This window comes from Rhea pennata, chromosome 1 (assembly GCF_028389875.1).
Source record: "Rhea pennata isolate bPtePen1 chromosome 1, bPtePen1.pri, whole genome shotgun sequence".
NCBI lineage: Eukaryota > Metazoa > Chordata > Aves > Rheiformes > Rheidae > Rhea > Rhea pennata.
In genome coordinates this window covers 50,691,052-50,707,823 of record NC_084663.1, presented here as the reverse complement: position 1 = coordinate 50,707,823, position 16,772 = coordinate 50,691,052, and the positions used below count along the sequence as shown (strand labels likewise).

The window sequence follows — 16,772 nt, the reverse complement described above, 5'->3', positions numbered from 1 at the left end:
TAATCTTAAGTTAACCCACTTTAGACAGGAAATCGTCATACTTCTGTATAACCTAAATGTGACGCATTTTAGATAAGAACTTACACTGCAGCGAGACTCTTGTTCTGTAGTGCAGAATGATTTGGGGTGAAAATTTTCCATCCACAGAGGCAGCTATGGAGATACCGACTTTCAGTCTGTTATCCTCTCAAATGACACCAAATTTGGGCCAGCATGGTTGGTATAAGCGGGGAGATAATAGGCTTTTGCTTCTGCATTTAACGGCACTGCAGTTGTGGGGTTAGATTCTTCCCAAATTATCAATCCTGCTGGTATATGCGTGGAGAAGACAAAGAACATACTTGAATGTCATGGTATTGTCTAGATTGATTGAATTTGTTTTACCTGCAATTCACAGGCTATAGATGGTCCATAAAGCACTTGTTTTTCTTTTAAAACTCATATAATATGTTCTCATTCAGCAACTATATTGACAGTAGCTGCAAACATCTATTGTGCGAGGAACTTGGCTCCCAACAGCAGTTCTTGTTTAATTAAAATGTTTGTAATATAATATTAACACTAATGATCATTTAGTGAATCAGTAAAATTGTTTATCAAAGCATATTTATGTAATCATTCCTTTCAAGTGCCAGAAGCAATGTAGCCTAAGAATAAATACATATATGGTATATGTATTTTAAGTGTAGATCCTGTTATCGTATAATGAGAAACACGCTTCTCCAGATCATGGAGTTACTTTACAGCTTAAAACATTTTCACCTGGATTTGTTGAAAAGAAGACATGGACAGTAATACATTAATATAAATATGTTGCAAGTAATAAGTGCTCATTGGAGGTCTTGTGCCCATGCACTGAATACTGAATGCTTCATTAAGAACTGTAGTGGATAAAAAATAGGGAGATACAGTCTGTGTAAATTGGAACATCTGTTTTTCCTTCCCAGAAGTCCAAGGTCTGTGAGCTGTCTTCGTACGTGAACTGGCATCGGGCCATAGCTCACAGTTCACCAGCCTGTTTCCCAGATACTTCCTCCTGAGAAATGGCTCTTACCATCTGACTGTCACATTAGTGACAGGAGCTTGTTCCAGATCAGACTGCACCTACTACATCACTATTGAGAGTAATCTTCCCCTGGGAGGGTGAGCTGCAGGTTTGGCCATGGTATTTCTCTCTCTTGAGCTTAAAACCTGTATGACATGATCTCACATTCAGACATGTGTTGTACCGGGTACCTTCAGAACAAGAAAGAGAATATAGATGGGAAATGTGGTTTTTGGTGAGTTCCACCCATTTAGCAAAATTATGAATACTTCAGCAGTCTTGGCTGACATGGATCAAATAAAACAATTGTCGTTGATCCAGCTAGGCAAATGTACCTGCTTCGGAGAAAAACCTGCAAAATTTATTGAGATTGAAGCTGACATAGTGCTGAGACTTTCTGATCGTAGCCTTCAAATTAGAATCTGGTTCATGGTCACCATTTTTTATTGTGATGAAGTAAATAAAACCAAAGGTAGCTGTTAGTGCCTCTGGATTTTTTTGCTTTTATATATGTGTGTGTGTGTGTGTATATATATATATATATATATATATATATATATATATATATACACACACCCACACACACGCGCGCACATATATATACACACATATATACATTATATATGTATGTATATAATTACTATTTTTTTATTTATTTAAGTGGCTGTAGCTATTGGTGATATGTTTCTTAAATTCCTGGTAGTAAAGTCCTTGCTTTGTTGATTGATGTAATAGGTGTACCAGGAAAATGTGATTGCTAGTGCCAGAATAGAGATTAAGGCTTTGAATTCATAATAATACCCATGTTTCACTGATTACATTTAACTCCTCATTTTTTTTCTAGCACCCCTGTATCCGTAATGGGAAAGCAGTTTTGTTGCAGTTGGAGGTTGTGGGCCTTATGACAAAATTCCTGAAAACATTTTGAGTGTTTCTTTTGACTAGTATATTGGGGGAAAAAATCACATGATCTAATTGATTAATGAATTCCACACCTTTAACAATTTTTTGTAATGATGAAACACAATTCAAGTCACCTTTTTCTGAAAGGGCATATCAAAATAAATACTTGAAACTGATGCTTTCTTGAATTGCATTGCACATTGGCAGACTGACTAAAGAACAGCCTGGATTTATGGAGTAATAGGTGGCAGTGATCTTTTGCAGCTGGATCTTAAAATTATATTTTCAGTACTACTTGTAATAGAAGAAAGGGTTCTTTGATGCTTTCCTCAAATTTAAGAGAATGGTAATTGATTCATTGTGATCTAATGTTTTCAGTAAAATAAAAACATAACATTTGGGTATAGAAGAAAAATACAATATTCAGGTACAAACCATTCTGCAGGAGAAGAAAAAAAAACATTTTCTGCATCATATTGAAATTATAGTCACACCTGTCACTTGGGCATGGGCATGCTGTAAGATGAGCCTTACAGTGTGAGCCATGCTTTTAGCATTGAGCATTTCTTGAAGCCTGGAATTAGATAAATGTTTTTTCTTTTCTAATTCCTTTTAGTTCCTTTCTGGTTACTTTTTCTTTCTTTTTTGATTTGTCTTTTAAAAACTTCAGAATCTCTTAAAAGAGTTGCTGTCCTCAGTATGCTGTGGAGCTAAATGTTAGCCTATTTCAGATATTTTTTTAAAGTATAGACTGCTTGTGTTATTTGTTCACATGCTCGCTCTCTATAGCTCCACAACAAATGGTGGTACTTTAAATTTATTATTTTTGTTACAGACATAATCAGGAGGTTTCATTCCTGATGGCTTTTCATGTTTTTAAGGTTTAGGACACTTTATATGCAAAGTTAGAGATAACTACGGAAAGATACCTTAGTAAGCTATTTGTCATCTCATGTTACATTTAAGCACACACACAGACATGCACACTTTGGTTTTAAATACATAATAGGAAAACTGGCATAGGTAACTGATGTCAGCTGTTAAAATAGTGGATTTGGTTAAAGTCATCGAGACAGGTTTAAAAGGATGTGAAAAAAGCAGGATGCTGAGGTTGTATAGATTTCTTATGGTGGATGTATGAGCTTGTATTTTGCTTCAATACTTTGAAGGTCTCCAAGTCTGCAGTGCTATAATCAAACAACAGAATTCTCTATAAATACGTTCTGTGATTTGGAGTTGTCTTTTTCTCTTTGCTTTTGCCTCTAGCAACCTTGTAATATGTCAGAATTCTTTAGAGGATCCAGCTGGCTTTAACTATGCTTTGTCATTTGAGAAAAATGCACTGAAATTTGATAGAGCAGCCTTCAGAAAACAACTCCACATGGTATCTGATAGGAAAACGGTACAGTAAGTACATGCATTTAAGGTTGTATGTGCCTGTGTTAAGTTCTCCTTGGCATATGCAAATGTTTTTCAGTTTATTTTCTTTGCATATTAAGTAACACATAATACACATTTTTATTTAAAATATGTGAAGAAAGTATAGAATTTCTTTTTTCTATGGTAAGCATGCCATGGAGTTGAGCTGTGTTGCATAGAGGGCTGAGATGTAGCTTTTGAGATCTCATTAAGCATTCTTCAGTGAACAAAAGCACTATGACTTACTAGGGAACAGCTTGTGGTTGCAGCTGACACATCTCTCTGGTGTTTGCTAAAACCAGTGAGAAAGCTAATTCAAGTCGATGCTTACAGAAGAGAGCAAATTGTTTTCATTTGAGCTATAGTGGACTATTCAGGCTGTCAAACTGATGACTTCAGACTTGGCAGTTATTTTTCTTAATGATGATGTTACAAAACTTTGGTGATGGTATTGAAAAATAGTACCTCTTAAAAGATGAGCTTAAGTTTCAGGGGGAAGTAGGGCCCTAGCTTCTTGTCTGCTGGCATGTACTACTAGTAGTGGTGGTCTGGAAATGCAGCTGTCGTCAACGAACTGAAGAAGCAAAGCAGTAAGGACTGGCATAAGACGATGCAGCTTTGCGGTACAGTTGCACTAGTCCCCTGGCTAGCTGCTCCTGGAAGAGCCAGCCTCCTTCGTCCCCTGGCTCCTGGACGTGCATCAGTAGATAATTACTCACGTTGCTTTGTAGGCGTAGTTTTCTGCCGGTTGAGTTTCTGAAACCACATCACTGAGTCATCGGCTCCGAGCGAGCGCGTTCTCCTCCGAGGAGGTGTGGGGAACGCGTGGCCAGGGGCAAGGGACTACCATTTTTGGAAACTGTCAGCTACTTGGTTCAGACACAGGCTAGCAAATCTGACACGGAAGGAGTAATGAATTGAGGTTGATGCTATCGTCAGATGATATATCATGACTTTTCCTTCTGATTTTTCTGACTGTTCGCTTGGTGCTATAGGATTGCTTTTCTTTTCACCTCCTACTACCTCACTGGCAGAAACTCTGATGTTTTTTTTTCCCTCACTGCAGTTACGAGTGCAGCAATACTCTGAAAGAAACAGTCTTGCAGTTAAAAAAAAAAATGGTGGCATTTGCAGTCCAATAGATAAAGGAAAAGGTTTATTGTTGCTACTACAGGAAGAAAGCAGTGGTCTGCAAATCAGCACGTTAGTGAATGATAAAAATGAAAGTAGTCCCAGTTTTTCTTCTTTCCGACTTGAGATGCTGCTATTTTAGTGTAGTGGGAACTGAATGCAAGAATGCCTCAAGAAATTCTTCATTAGAGCAGTTTTCTGGTTATTTATTGTTTTTTTTTTTATTATTTTTGATTATTGATACTCTATTTTGCGCAAAACATTAGCATTTATTATCTAAATATATGTTATATGTGTCAGTGACTTTTGTCATCAGAAGACAGACTTAAAAGTGTGCATATTTGAAATTGCCTTTTTTATAGTATATTTAACCCGTAGAGTTCAAACGTTGTATTAGAGTAAGTATCTTTATTTTACACATGGATTTACTGAAGTGTGTAGTGCATTTTGGCAAAATATAAATGGTGAATTAAGGAACGTGACCAGAAGTTGTTATTAATACTGGATTTGATGCTTGAAAAGTGAACAGTGCTCCTTTTAGAGATGATAAGAATAGGTACATTCTGTGGGAAAAAATATTTGATAAGATTTCAGAGAGCAGTTAAAATTGCTCTATTAAACAGGAATTAGACTTTTCAGAAAGTCTCATGCCATGGTACTGAAGAATATTGTGTGGGCCAAGGCAACCAGATGGAAAGAGGAGTATCTGGTAGGTTTGTGTTAGGGAGATCAAGAGAGCAGACTTGGATAGGTAGAAAAGAAGTGAAGTCACTTCAGAGAACTGAATGTGAAAGCAAAATGTGGTAACAAAATTCTAGTGCTAAACCCTTGTTAAAGGGATTATTGTTAATGGCAAGTGAAAATGCTGATATTTGTAACAGTATTTGGGGATGTCCAGAAGGGTACCAGAAGGTGAAGCATATATATGTGAAGCAACAGGAGCTGTTTGGTATTTTGGTTTGGAAGCCGTATTTATTTACTTACGATGTTAAATTACTTGGCTCACAAAACATGCAAGATTTAAGCTGGAAAACCTAGCCAAGCTTCTCGTGCCCCAGAGTAGTCTGTAACAGATAAAATATACATGAGAAGTTACAACAGGCCTGTTGGGTACTAGCCAGACCAAAGAAATGGCTTGACAGAGTGTTGCTCTTTTCAGAGCATTTGCTGTAACTAATATTAGAAATAAATAGTAAAGACTGGGACAAGTGGGGATATTTTATCTCCATAGACGCGAGCCTGATATTAGAGTCACAAGTGCTTGCATTTTTATCTCCTATCAGGCAGAGTGGAACAAATGTTATTGTGATTTCAACCAAGTTATGAAACTAGTATACATTTCTCTGCCACTGATAAAGCGAGATTAAGCATTAAGCATTATACATGAGGAGAGAAAAATGTATTTTTAAAATGCAGAAGGGAGGAAATACCACCTGAGCTTTCTGGTTACCTAGCGAAGCAGCTGATGCTTGAATGTATGCTGCAGAATATGATTTGGGGGTGGATCAAAAAGTAGCTCATTAAGCAACATGGTTAATTGTAGGCATTTGAACTTTTAACAATACTACATTTACTGAGCATTATGATTTATTTTGTGGCAAGCTGACCCTAAAGATAACCATGAAAGAGTCAAACTGAATAATGTTATGAATTCACAAGAACATTTTCACAAATTAAACTTACTTTTCCAGATGAGGTCTAAAGTACATACAGAAAAATACCATTGCTTTAGTTTTCTAATGGATGGTATGTTTTACATGATATATTTTACATCCCTGAAAACTAAGGTTTTGCATTTCAGTAAACCTTTGTTTTTTACAGATGTGAAGAAACGCACTCAGATTCCCTTGTTGTAGACAAGGGAATGTGTATGTAGTTTAACAGCCCATCTGTTGTGTTTAAAAACTAATACATAAAATAATTTAGGGAATTATTCTTCATTTTCTAACTTAAAAAAGAAGCAAATTTTTAAAAGAATCGTAGAGATGCAAAACTGATTTCTTTGCTAAAATAGGATATTTAACTGTATAATATTGGCAAGTTCAGGATCTTAAGTATCAAAAATTAAAGAGCATAGTGAAAGTAATCCTGTCATTAATTTTGTATATACTTCCTTATTACTATTTTAGACGACATCATAGCAGGATCTTGTAGCAGCCTGCATGTTTAAGTTGCCTAATAATTTCCATTATAAATGGTGTCTTGTGGTCTTTCTCTTGAGCAATGCTTCATTAGTTTCGATTGGCCATTGAAATTAGGCTGGACAAAGTCCTCTCTCCAGAGCCGCGTCCTTCAGCGTCGTTTCATGGAATTCCACAGAGGCTTAAGAGAATTAGAAAAATCTTGAAAAAATGGCCATTTCCTCCTGCTGCTCGCGTTCCCCTAGAGCAGTTTGGCATCGTGCCGGCGTAACCATGAACGGCAGCATTCAAGGGAGCAGGGGTTTGGTGCCGCCGAGGTAGCAGGAGCAAGCCTGCGAGGAGAGCGTCCGGGAGCCGCTGCAGGCGCAGGGGGAGGAGGGAAGATGGGGACCGTGGCGGACGTGCAGGTCCAGGCTGTCCGCGCCGAGGCTTGCGCTTGGCCTGCCTCTCCCCTCCATAAAGAGGCTTTACCGCCAGCAAAGAAATGGGCTAATTTTCCCCCGTCAGCTTTACTGCACAGCACATACTTTACCTTTTGTGGAAATTTTTATGGTCTTTTGCTGCTGACGGTTAATCAGGTTGCCTGAGTATCAACAGACTACCTTGCCTTGGAGTGCTCCAGGTTCAAAACTGGTTGGTGTATGATAAGAGGTTCTTCTTTGTTTTTCTTTTTAATATAATCTCTGTTAAATTACTGGGGTTTGCAGCTGTGTCAAACTGATGTAATTTTAGTTTCCAGTTTTGCTCCCTAGCTGCTAGGAAACACTGTATTTATTTGTCATGTACTTTTAATGAATCCCCTTTCGTGTTGCTGTATGGTATTTAATTCTGATTACTTTTTTTTTTTTCTCCATGAGGTGGTTGCTTTATTTATTGCAAAAACTGGGTGGAAGTAAGGTGGCACAGACAAATAAAATACAGTAATTCCTGCCTTTCTGATATTTCGGTGTACAGTCTAAAAACTTTTCTTTAATTTTGCCATTTTTAAGCAGTTAGATAAAGGCTAATAACAGCAGCAGAGTTCATGTAAGTAACCTTATATATACTTTGGAACATCAGTGTCATTTCTGACTGTGGTAGGTAAAAACTTAAAAATATATATATATATATATATATTTTTAAGTGGTGGTGGTTTTGTAAGCCTTGCTACACAACCGCGGGTGCCTGAGTGTTACAAGTAGAATGGTAGTGTAGGTGCAGAGGGGAAAAAGCCCGTACAAAGTATCCGCTGCTGCAGTTTCCGTTAAGTCGTTCGTTGGGTTTTCCTCACAGAAAAGAGACTTTCTTGAACTCTGAAGTTACAGAGAACAGGTAGTGTTTTCATTTTATTTACAATATGACAAGAGTTTTAAGCTACCAGCACTAAGCATTCATTAGAGGGTGGGGGTAGGGGAAGACTGGTAACTGTTAAGTATTGTGCATTATGTACGGGGGTCAGTATAGAAATTATATTTAAAAACAGGTGATATGACCCTGAAAAAGATATCCTCTTCCCATTTTCCCCTCAGGTTGTGAGGTAGTGCCTGTGTTTTAAAGAAACACATGGCGGGAAGGGGGCTGGGAGTTGTATGAGGTAGGTTGTGTTGGGGTGTGTGTGTGTGTGTGTGTGTCTGTCTGTCTGTCTGTCTCCCCCGGTCAGTGTTTGGCCTTTGCTGTCAGTAAGTACTTATATTCAGGCAGTAACTCTGTTATGTTTTGTGGGGCGCAACGTACAGCAAATCACAGCTTAATTAAATTAAAATCTTAAATTGATCTAATTTTTAGAAGCTCTTCTTTAGATATTCTCTTGTACCTAAAATATTGCTATCTCCGGTTCGTACAGTAACCTCCACCAGTAGTTTTGTACTTTTGCTTCCTGGACTCCAAAATCAGCAAATCCTTTACGGTTTGGGGGCTGTCATGAGACGTTAAGGTTGCTTTCACTTTCTACTTTCTACCTACTGTTCAACTTCGTGGGCTCGGAAATGCTTCTTCGAGGCAGCAGGGCTGGGTGTGAAGCAGCGCCGTTTTGCCTGAAGGACAAGTGCTGTGCAAGAAGAGAAGGTGAAGAATGAGCTCTGAGATATTTGCCAAATGTTGACGTGGTTGGTCATTTCCACTTTACTTAATGTTCTTGAGGAATGGAAGAAAATCAAGATATTGCCTGACTGTTGGATGTCATCCTTCTGCCATCTCAGTCTTGTCCCTACAGTTCCTAGGAATTGCCACTGCAGTATGGGGGTCCAGCTGCTTCCCTTAGGAAATAGGGAGCTCCTTCCTTTGAGTTCATTTGTTTTGATGTGCTACCCCCTGGATTTTCTGAATAATGCACTAAATAATGGGGGGGAGGGGAGTCATGAGATTTGATTTTTTTTTTAATAATCTGAAGCCCACTGGGGTAGGGGGAAGGTATTTCTCCCTTCAGACCAGTCTAACTGTACTGAAATTGAGTTGCCTGTTGCATTAGCAGAGCTTTCCAAAAAGAAGAAAGGTGAATTCTGTAATGGCAAAAACTGTTTTAAGGAAGGAGTTACTACTAGCTTTTGTTGCAATTAATGAGTTCCTCCACTCTCCCCAAAACCACACAGGCAGTTTTAAAATTGCCAATGATTTGAAAACTGAAATGCAGAAGCTGAAAATGAGTAAAGAAATAGGAAGCTGCCAAAACTGAGGGATCTTTTTGTTTTCTTTTAATTGATCTTCAAAATGGTGATCAAAGCTGTCATTCTCTGTTCTTCAGTCTGTACGTCAACAGTGCAGCTTTTGTTTAGAGGCTGTGGTTCCAATTTAAGAATTCTGTACAAAATACAGGCACTGATTTCTCCACTTAGGCAGAGAACCTGATGCTGGGCTGCAGAGGGCAAGCTAACAGGTTTTACTGTCTGTACTTAAGCAAATATGAGGAGTGAAGAAAAAAAAAAAAAAAAAAAAAAAAACAGGAGAGTCCATTGCCAGAAGTTCAAGCTTCAGTAGCATCAGTTCAAGAATTTCTGTCTGTACCCAGCAGTGATAGTGGATAGCATGTGTACCCCCATCATTTGGGGAGTGGACATGTATATTACCATTTCCATCTTACCAGAAGCTCAATTAATTGCTGGATTTGATTTGTTCTTTTTAATATACTTTAAAATAATATTTTTTGCTCAGCTGTTGTTTCAGGCACTTGACCAGTTCATATGTATACATAGTTCAGATACGTTGTCAACACTGAAAGCTTGCCAAGTTGTCCACCAAGTTCTCAAGTCCTGAAAAGTCTGATGATGCAGGTCTATGACAGCCTAAGCCAGTGTAGCAGCTGGCTTCCTGGGATTGCCCTGCTGCCTGTTCAGCCCATGTGCCCTGTGCTCTTGGTCGTTCCCGCTCCAAGCGTGTCTGACCTTACACTGAACCTGTTCAGAGCAGAAAGCTGGCAGGAAGCTATGCGCTCTGTGTGAGATAGTTTCCCAGTGATTTAGCATGCTGAAATAGTTAGAGCTGCTGCAAAGACAGGAGTAGAAACACATGGCCAGGATGAGTGGGGGACGGCATGGGAATGTAGCTGCCAGCATTTAGATTAGTTTAGGATGCCCAGAAATCAAAGCTTGAGATGATAGATTAGAGAGAGTAGTAACATCAAGAGCATCCCTGCTGCCATCAGGACATTACTGATGAAATCTGGGGTCTGCCAGCTGTCTTCTCTTCTGCTGGAGATAAGTGCAAAAACTGAGGTGGTTTCAGAGATGTTCCATTAATTTCGGGGTAAGATATGTGTAGATGGGTTGTACAATTTGAGCGTGACTTGGATTAACTACCTTTGCTGAACAACAAGTCCTTTGTTTTAGCATTTACGTTCCGTTGTTATGAGTCTGGGTATACTGTCCATGTAGCTCTGTGATGTCTACTGGCCACTTGAAGAGAATATTTGGTATTTCATTTTCTGACATGTTTGAGATTAAAAACAAACTAAAAATATAAAAATGGTGAGAATGTGCAGCCCCACAAAATTACATTTTGTTTCAAGTTTCCTGAAAGGTGAAGTCATTTTCTTCCCTCTTGTCTTAGAGATGATACGTATTGCTGAAAAATTTGCTGATGAAAACTTACACAGAGTCTGATTTAGGAAAAATGGCATTTATGTTAATTTCAGATTGTTTTTCTGAAGGTCCTAAAGAGTTTGAAATAAAAGTATTAACATTTTTAATAGTTTAGTTCTATTAATGAAATGATTCTGTTTGTAAGACTGACAAAATGGGAGATGAAGCAACTTTGCAACTTTTAATAGTCAGAGAAGGAGAGGGTGATACATTTTGAACAGTGGAGCTCTCTTATTATTCTGATTTAATTGTTACGTGAGAAGAAGTATATTTACCAGCTTCTGATTTCTCAATTTTCTGTGTTCAAGTTATCTATTAGTATTCAAGTAAATTCAGTATTTTTATCCTCAGTGTAATTAATCATAATATTTCATTCCTCCTGTTAATACAATGATTTCGTAAGATGCTGAATTTTCTGAGCCTATTATTTAAATAATTTGGTAAGTGGTATATAATGTATTTTTAAAAAACAAACATTTCTCTAACATTACTTTTCATTCATACAAATATTTCAATTTTAAATAGTAGCACTATATTAATAATGCTACAGATACTGAAACAAAAAAAAATACTATTTTTTTGAGTTTACTTGACCCTTCTCTTTTTCACACTGTTTACTTCAGGATCTGAACAAGCGTTTGTCACTGCCTGCTGACATCAGGATACCTGATGGCTATCTTGAAAAGTTGCAGATTAACAGCCCGCCATTTGATCAGCCAATGAGTCGACGCTCTCGTAGAGCATCACTAGTAAGTCTAATGGATCTGCCTTGCAAAATCGACCTCTTCTGTCTCAGGTTTCAGTTTAATGCAGATGTCTCTATAGCGTACAGGGTTCATCTTCACTTGCCCCTGGGCTTTTGTGTCCTGAAAGATAGAGCACTTTCAGTGTATACTGAGCACCTGCCAAAATCCGTTGAAGAATGTCACCTTTTCTTTCCTTTTGCTTCTTCACACTTAGCCCTCTCATTTCCCAGTGAGGAGTCGTGGTCCACTGATATCAGTGGCAAAGCTGAACTCCGAAAGTGCAGACTTAGATTCATAAGCTCTTTAGAGCAGGGATGATCTGTCTGAGAAAAGGTCAGTCTGCATAGTCTTAGACCAAGGCTGCAGCTTCTGTGTGCTATAGTAGGAGGTCCCTAAATCAGCATAATCTGAAAGGCATTCTTCATCCTTTTTCTGTTTGTATTTGATAACAATTTTCTTTCTAACAGTTAGTTTGCCATTGTAATGGTAGTCTGGGGAATTTTTTTTAAAGTGTATTTGAATTCCTAAGGATATTAGTTAATTAATTCATATATATAGCAATTTATTTGGTGCCTTTTAAAGGCAAATCTTGCCTTGTAGACAGGAGGGGGAAAATTCTAATGTTTCTAATTACAATATAAATATTAGAAATTCAAGACTCTTCTTTTAGATTTGAACATCTGAAGTTGTCTAAGAAATGCTTTGGTCTTCTTTTCACAGAAATCATCAAATTCCAGTTATAACTGGTCTATCATATTTCCTAAAGTTAATCCACACTTTAAAGACTCTCTAGACCATTACTGACTTTCTGAGCAAATTAACTGCTGGGATTTCATTGCTTTGTATAGAAAAACTGGAAAGTATACTAGTAAAAGTGCACTTTGTTTTTTGTTTGATTAATTTAGTGGCTTATTTACTGAAAAAATAAATAGGAAAGCATATATACAGAATTAATTAACTGTGAAATATCCTTGTTTTAGTCTTTCTGAATTAATAATGTTTATAACAAATCAATGGTTATGAGTTTTGTCATGTATTTTTCCCCTGAATAAGCAATAGTTCCAGATTGAAGCTCTGATTTGCATGTTACCTTTTGCATGAACAGTACTAAAAGAATAGAAGATTGGATTAAAATACTGAAAGTAGTAATAATAATGTAGCAAGCTTAAGTATTTGTTTCAGAATTTTGTAGATCGTTAACCACTTATTTGAATTATTGATTTAGCACTGAATTAAAGAATATATTTCTTGGAACTTTTCTTTTTGAGCTCTGGTGTGTTAAGTAACCTTTTCAGTATAACCTTTTCAGTGCTGGAATTACAATGTTTGGGGGGTGGAAAGTTTCCTGTGTGTTTAAACTCCCTTGCTCATTTAACATTGGGCCCTAAATGAGTGTAGTTGAAGTACTCGCCTCTTTATATTTTAGAAGAAAGAAAGAAAAACAGTGCCCTCTAATGAATGTAGTCCATGTACAAAATCAACTTCCTGTCACAAGATTGTTCTGTTTTGCCTTTTAGAAATGCTTTCAGGGCTTAAAAGTCCAAAAAAAGACCTGCCAGTAGTGCTGTGGCATGCAGGCATGCATTTGCTGCATTATTCTTAAGTTATTTCCAACTAACCTTAAAATAAAAAACAAAATCAAACTCATTGTTGGGTTGTGACTGAAAAATTACTAGCAGACTAGTAATTACAATATATGAATGTTGTGCTCTGCTTTGAAGGCCTGTTTCTTTTCAAGGCTTAGTAGAAATTAAAGCAAAAAAACACTAAGAAGTTCCAAATGAGGACTTGTGATATTTTAGATCTGGTGTATTTCTTTGAAATATAACAAAAAAAAAAAAAAAAAAAAAAAAACTTTTTACAGTAATTGTGTATTTTGTGTGTACAAATACAGTACTACATGTGCAGCAGAATGTATGCATCTCTTATGCATCAGCTCTTAGAAATAAGAGACTATAAAAAGATGTATTAAGGTTTCTGTGTAAGTCAGGATGGCCAGATATGTATTGCAGAAAAACAACCCAAATTGTTCAGAAATGATTTTGAAAGAAAAATGAAACTTTACTTGGTTTGAGGAGTCTAAAAACTAGTTTTTCTTTTGAATGGTGGTCAACTAAAATGTGATAGTGATGTCAAAGCATATATGCAGGCAGGTCTTAAAGCATACCTGCCTTCTATAAGTAAGAAATATTTTAGGATTTTATAGTCTAAAGAAGATACTAACTTTATTACTCTTGATGAACCAATAACAAGCATTCTAATAAATGATGTTTTTAATAATTATACTCCATACTGTCTGGCAAAAACAAGACCAACGGTTACAAGTTCTCATTCTGTTTCTCCTCTGAATTCACAAGCATATCTTTTTATTTCTAATGCCATCTAAATTTACTTTAATCTTAAGTTAAGTACTGTGTGTTAAGTACTTTGAAATACACTTTAAAACTTTATATTTTTACTAGCACTGTAACTATATCAGTGATATGCTTAAAATCTCACCAGAGTTAAAAGGTTGTCAGAATACCAACTTTGTCAGTATCTGGGAGTAAACAGCCTGGCTTAACCAAGCTCTTAAAGCTGCTTGGTGCCAAAGTATCCTTAGGCAGTTCTAAAACGTGGCAATCTTAACACTAATATAATAAAGCAGAATTATTTTTAATACTGTATTAACAAGAATATCTGCCCTTTTTATCATAGATTTGTCATAATGTGTTTATAGACAAGCTCTTACATTTAATTCAGATGTAATTGCATGCATATGTTTTGCAAATCAACAGAAGCCTTTATCTGGCTTCTGTGGGTGTATCTCCGTATTACTATCAAATCACAGACAAGAGTGTTTACATATTAAATGTTAAACACAATGAAATTGTACACACCTTTAATATCCATAGGATTTTAAGAACAGATCAGCATATTTTGACTTGTGGAAGTAGATGCTGAAGCCAGTCAAGTGTGAAAGTGTGTTTTCCTAGGAAAAAATACTAATTGGGTATGATTGGAAGTCAAAGGAAGGAATGATCCTAAGGAAAATATCTGGCTTTTTTTGTCTTCCTGTATATTTAGTTGTCAGTAAAGCAAAACCCTCTGAAGTCTTTGGATTTTGACAGTGTACAGGCTGCAAGCACTTTGTAAATCAGTCTCAAAACTGGCATATTTTAAATGTCTGCTTTCAGCATTCTTTCTACTGTAAGACCAATATGAAGGTGTAATGTAATTGAGAATATTCTTACATGAAAATAATTGTAAGAGGCAAAATACCTGAGTAACTGTGGATTTCAGTAGGAAAAGAATAGTGGTCTTGCAGACCATCTTCAGAAGAAGGTGTTTGATGAAGATACAGCAGACAGTGCTTCCTGACTTGTGGCAGAGGCAAAGTCAGCGACTGGAAAAAGAACTACCCTAGTATGCGGAAACTTGAAAGCATGGGCTATGAAACTTAAATCACTGAGAGAAAGCTGAACTTTGTGGAGGGATTTAAAGATGTCACAGAGCAGAATGATGTGTAAGGATTTTACTGGCAGAGTTTTAGACTGAAGAGGCATTGAGAGGTCAGAATGGAAGAAGATACCTGGAGCTGAGGTCTTCTAGAAATGTGTTAGAGAATTTTACAGAAAGAAAATAAGTAATGAAAATTGTTTTCAGAGAAGCAGCAGCATATGGATATCCTAAGCAAGAGAAAGAATGGAACAGGTTGAGATGATTGTAGGCTATAGCAACCTCATTAGTATTAATCAAATCAGAAGAGTGGAGAAGATTTAAGTAGGAGGTGGGATAAAGTCCGTTTTGTTCTAAGTGTAATTCAGTTCATAGTCAGCCCTTTCAAAAGACAGACTAACAGTCTGAGCATTTGGCTTGGGTTTGGGGGACATTTATAATGTCTAAATCGTTTTTAAAACAATGAAATGTTGCAGTATTTGATCTAGTACTATGAGGTATTTTTCTGAAACAAAATTTAGCTTGCTGATAAATTGTCACTAATTTCAGTGATCGATTTAATATTTAGTGCTCAATTTAATATTTGTTTTTATTACAGTCAGAAATTGGATTTGGAAAAATGGAAACCTATATCAAGTTAGAAAAGCTTGGAGAGGTGCGTATAGCTTTCTTTTGAAACGATTACTGCTTTGATGATGAAGCTTTATGTATAGTTTTATTTATGTCAACTGAAAATATCTATGTACTTTGAGATACCTATTGAATTTCTCTTCTTTTCAGGAAACCAAACATACCTTCTATGTGTAACAATGTCACAGCCACACAAATGCTCTGTGCATATATATAACATGGAAGAACACAACCTCTGAGCTGAGGAAGAGTTATGTTTGTGTTTCCTTCTGGGAGGGCAGTACTTGGGCTTTCTCCCCTCCATCTAGCCACCAATTTTCAGAGAAACTGTAGAATTTGGAGAGGGGGTTGGGAAGATGCAGCTGTAGGGCCTATCCAGTTTGTTTGAGATTGGCCAGTGGATTCAAAAATGGAAGAGGAGCAGCAGGGTGGGATGCACCAAGCACTGCAGAAGAAAGCAGGGCTGATCAATATGTTGGCTGTGAATACTGCTGTTAGTTCTCGATCTGCACTATTTATATTTCTAAATACATCTTCTTTCCTTTTTATTTTTTTAATTTTACCTCTGTTATTTGTTAGATGTCTTGCTAGCCGTGGTGTGATGTTATTTGTCTTTGGGGAATATTAATTTAATCACTAGCAAGTCCTAGTTGCAGCTGTATTTTCTCACTTGCATTACTGAGTAAGTGTGACGAACAATACAAGATATGTACTCTAACTCAGGGAAGTTTTTGTAACTTGGTATTACTTCCTCTCTGCAGTTGTTGGAATTAGTTGTGCAAGTTTATTGTTTAGTTAGTATTTCTTGTCATTGTGTAAAATGTCTTAAAAGAGTTTTGAACATTCTAGTTTAAGTAAAGAAAATTGTAAAAGATGAGCTTCACAATATTTCTTGTTCTTTCTGTCAACAAAAATTAAAGTTTGATTCCCCCAGCCCCCAAAATGTTCTTACAGAAAATATGTAACAAAGGTAAGGAGCTATATAAAAAATAATTAGCTGTTTTCCAGAAAAATAGCTGCACTATAGGTTAAAGATGTCTGAGCCAGTTTTAGCAAAGTATGGCCTTTCCAGATGGTGTATTATCCTAGCAGTGAACCTGATGAACTTAACTAACACCACCTGATCAGATTTCTTAAGTAGATATATTCTCAAAACCTTTTGATGTAATCTTCAGAGCATTCCTTGTGCCTCTGTGTTTACAAAAAATTTTACTTGTTTTACTTGTATCAAAAGAAGAAAATATAAAAGTTAATATCCAAAATGAAA

General features: G+C 36.7%; 1 protein-coding gene across 3 annotated transcripts in view; it reads left to right on the top strand.

The window, feature by feature from the left end:
- The window catches only part of CDK17 (cyclin dependent kinase 17), a 95,357-nt gene that overhangs the window by 63,310 nt on the left and 15,275 nt on the right, over positions 1-16,772 (top strand). For all 3 annotated transcript variants that reach the window (XM_062585624.1, XM_062585641.1, XM_062585633.1), the window contains exons 5-6: positions 11,315-11,440; positions 15,474-15,530. In XM_062585624.1, coding sequence (XP_062441608.1) covers positions 11,315-11,440; positions 15,474-15,530 — 183 coding nt within the window. The remainder of the gene's footprint in view (positions 1-11,314; positions 11,441-15,473; positions 15,531-16,772) is intronic.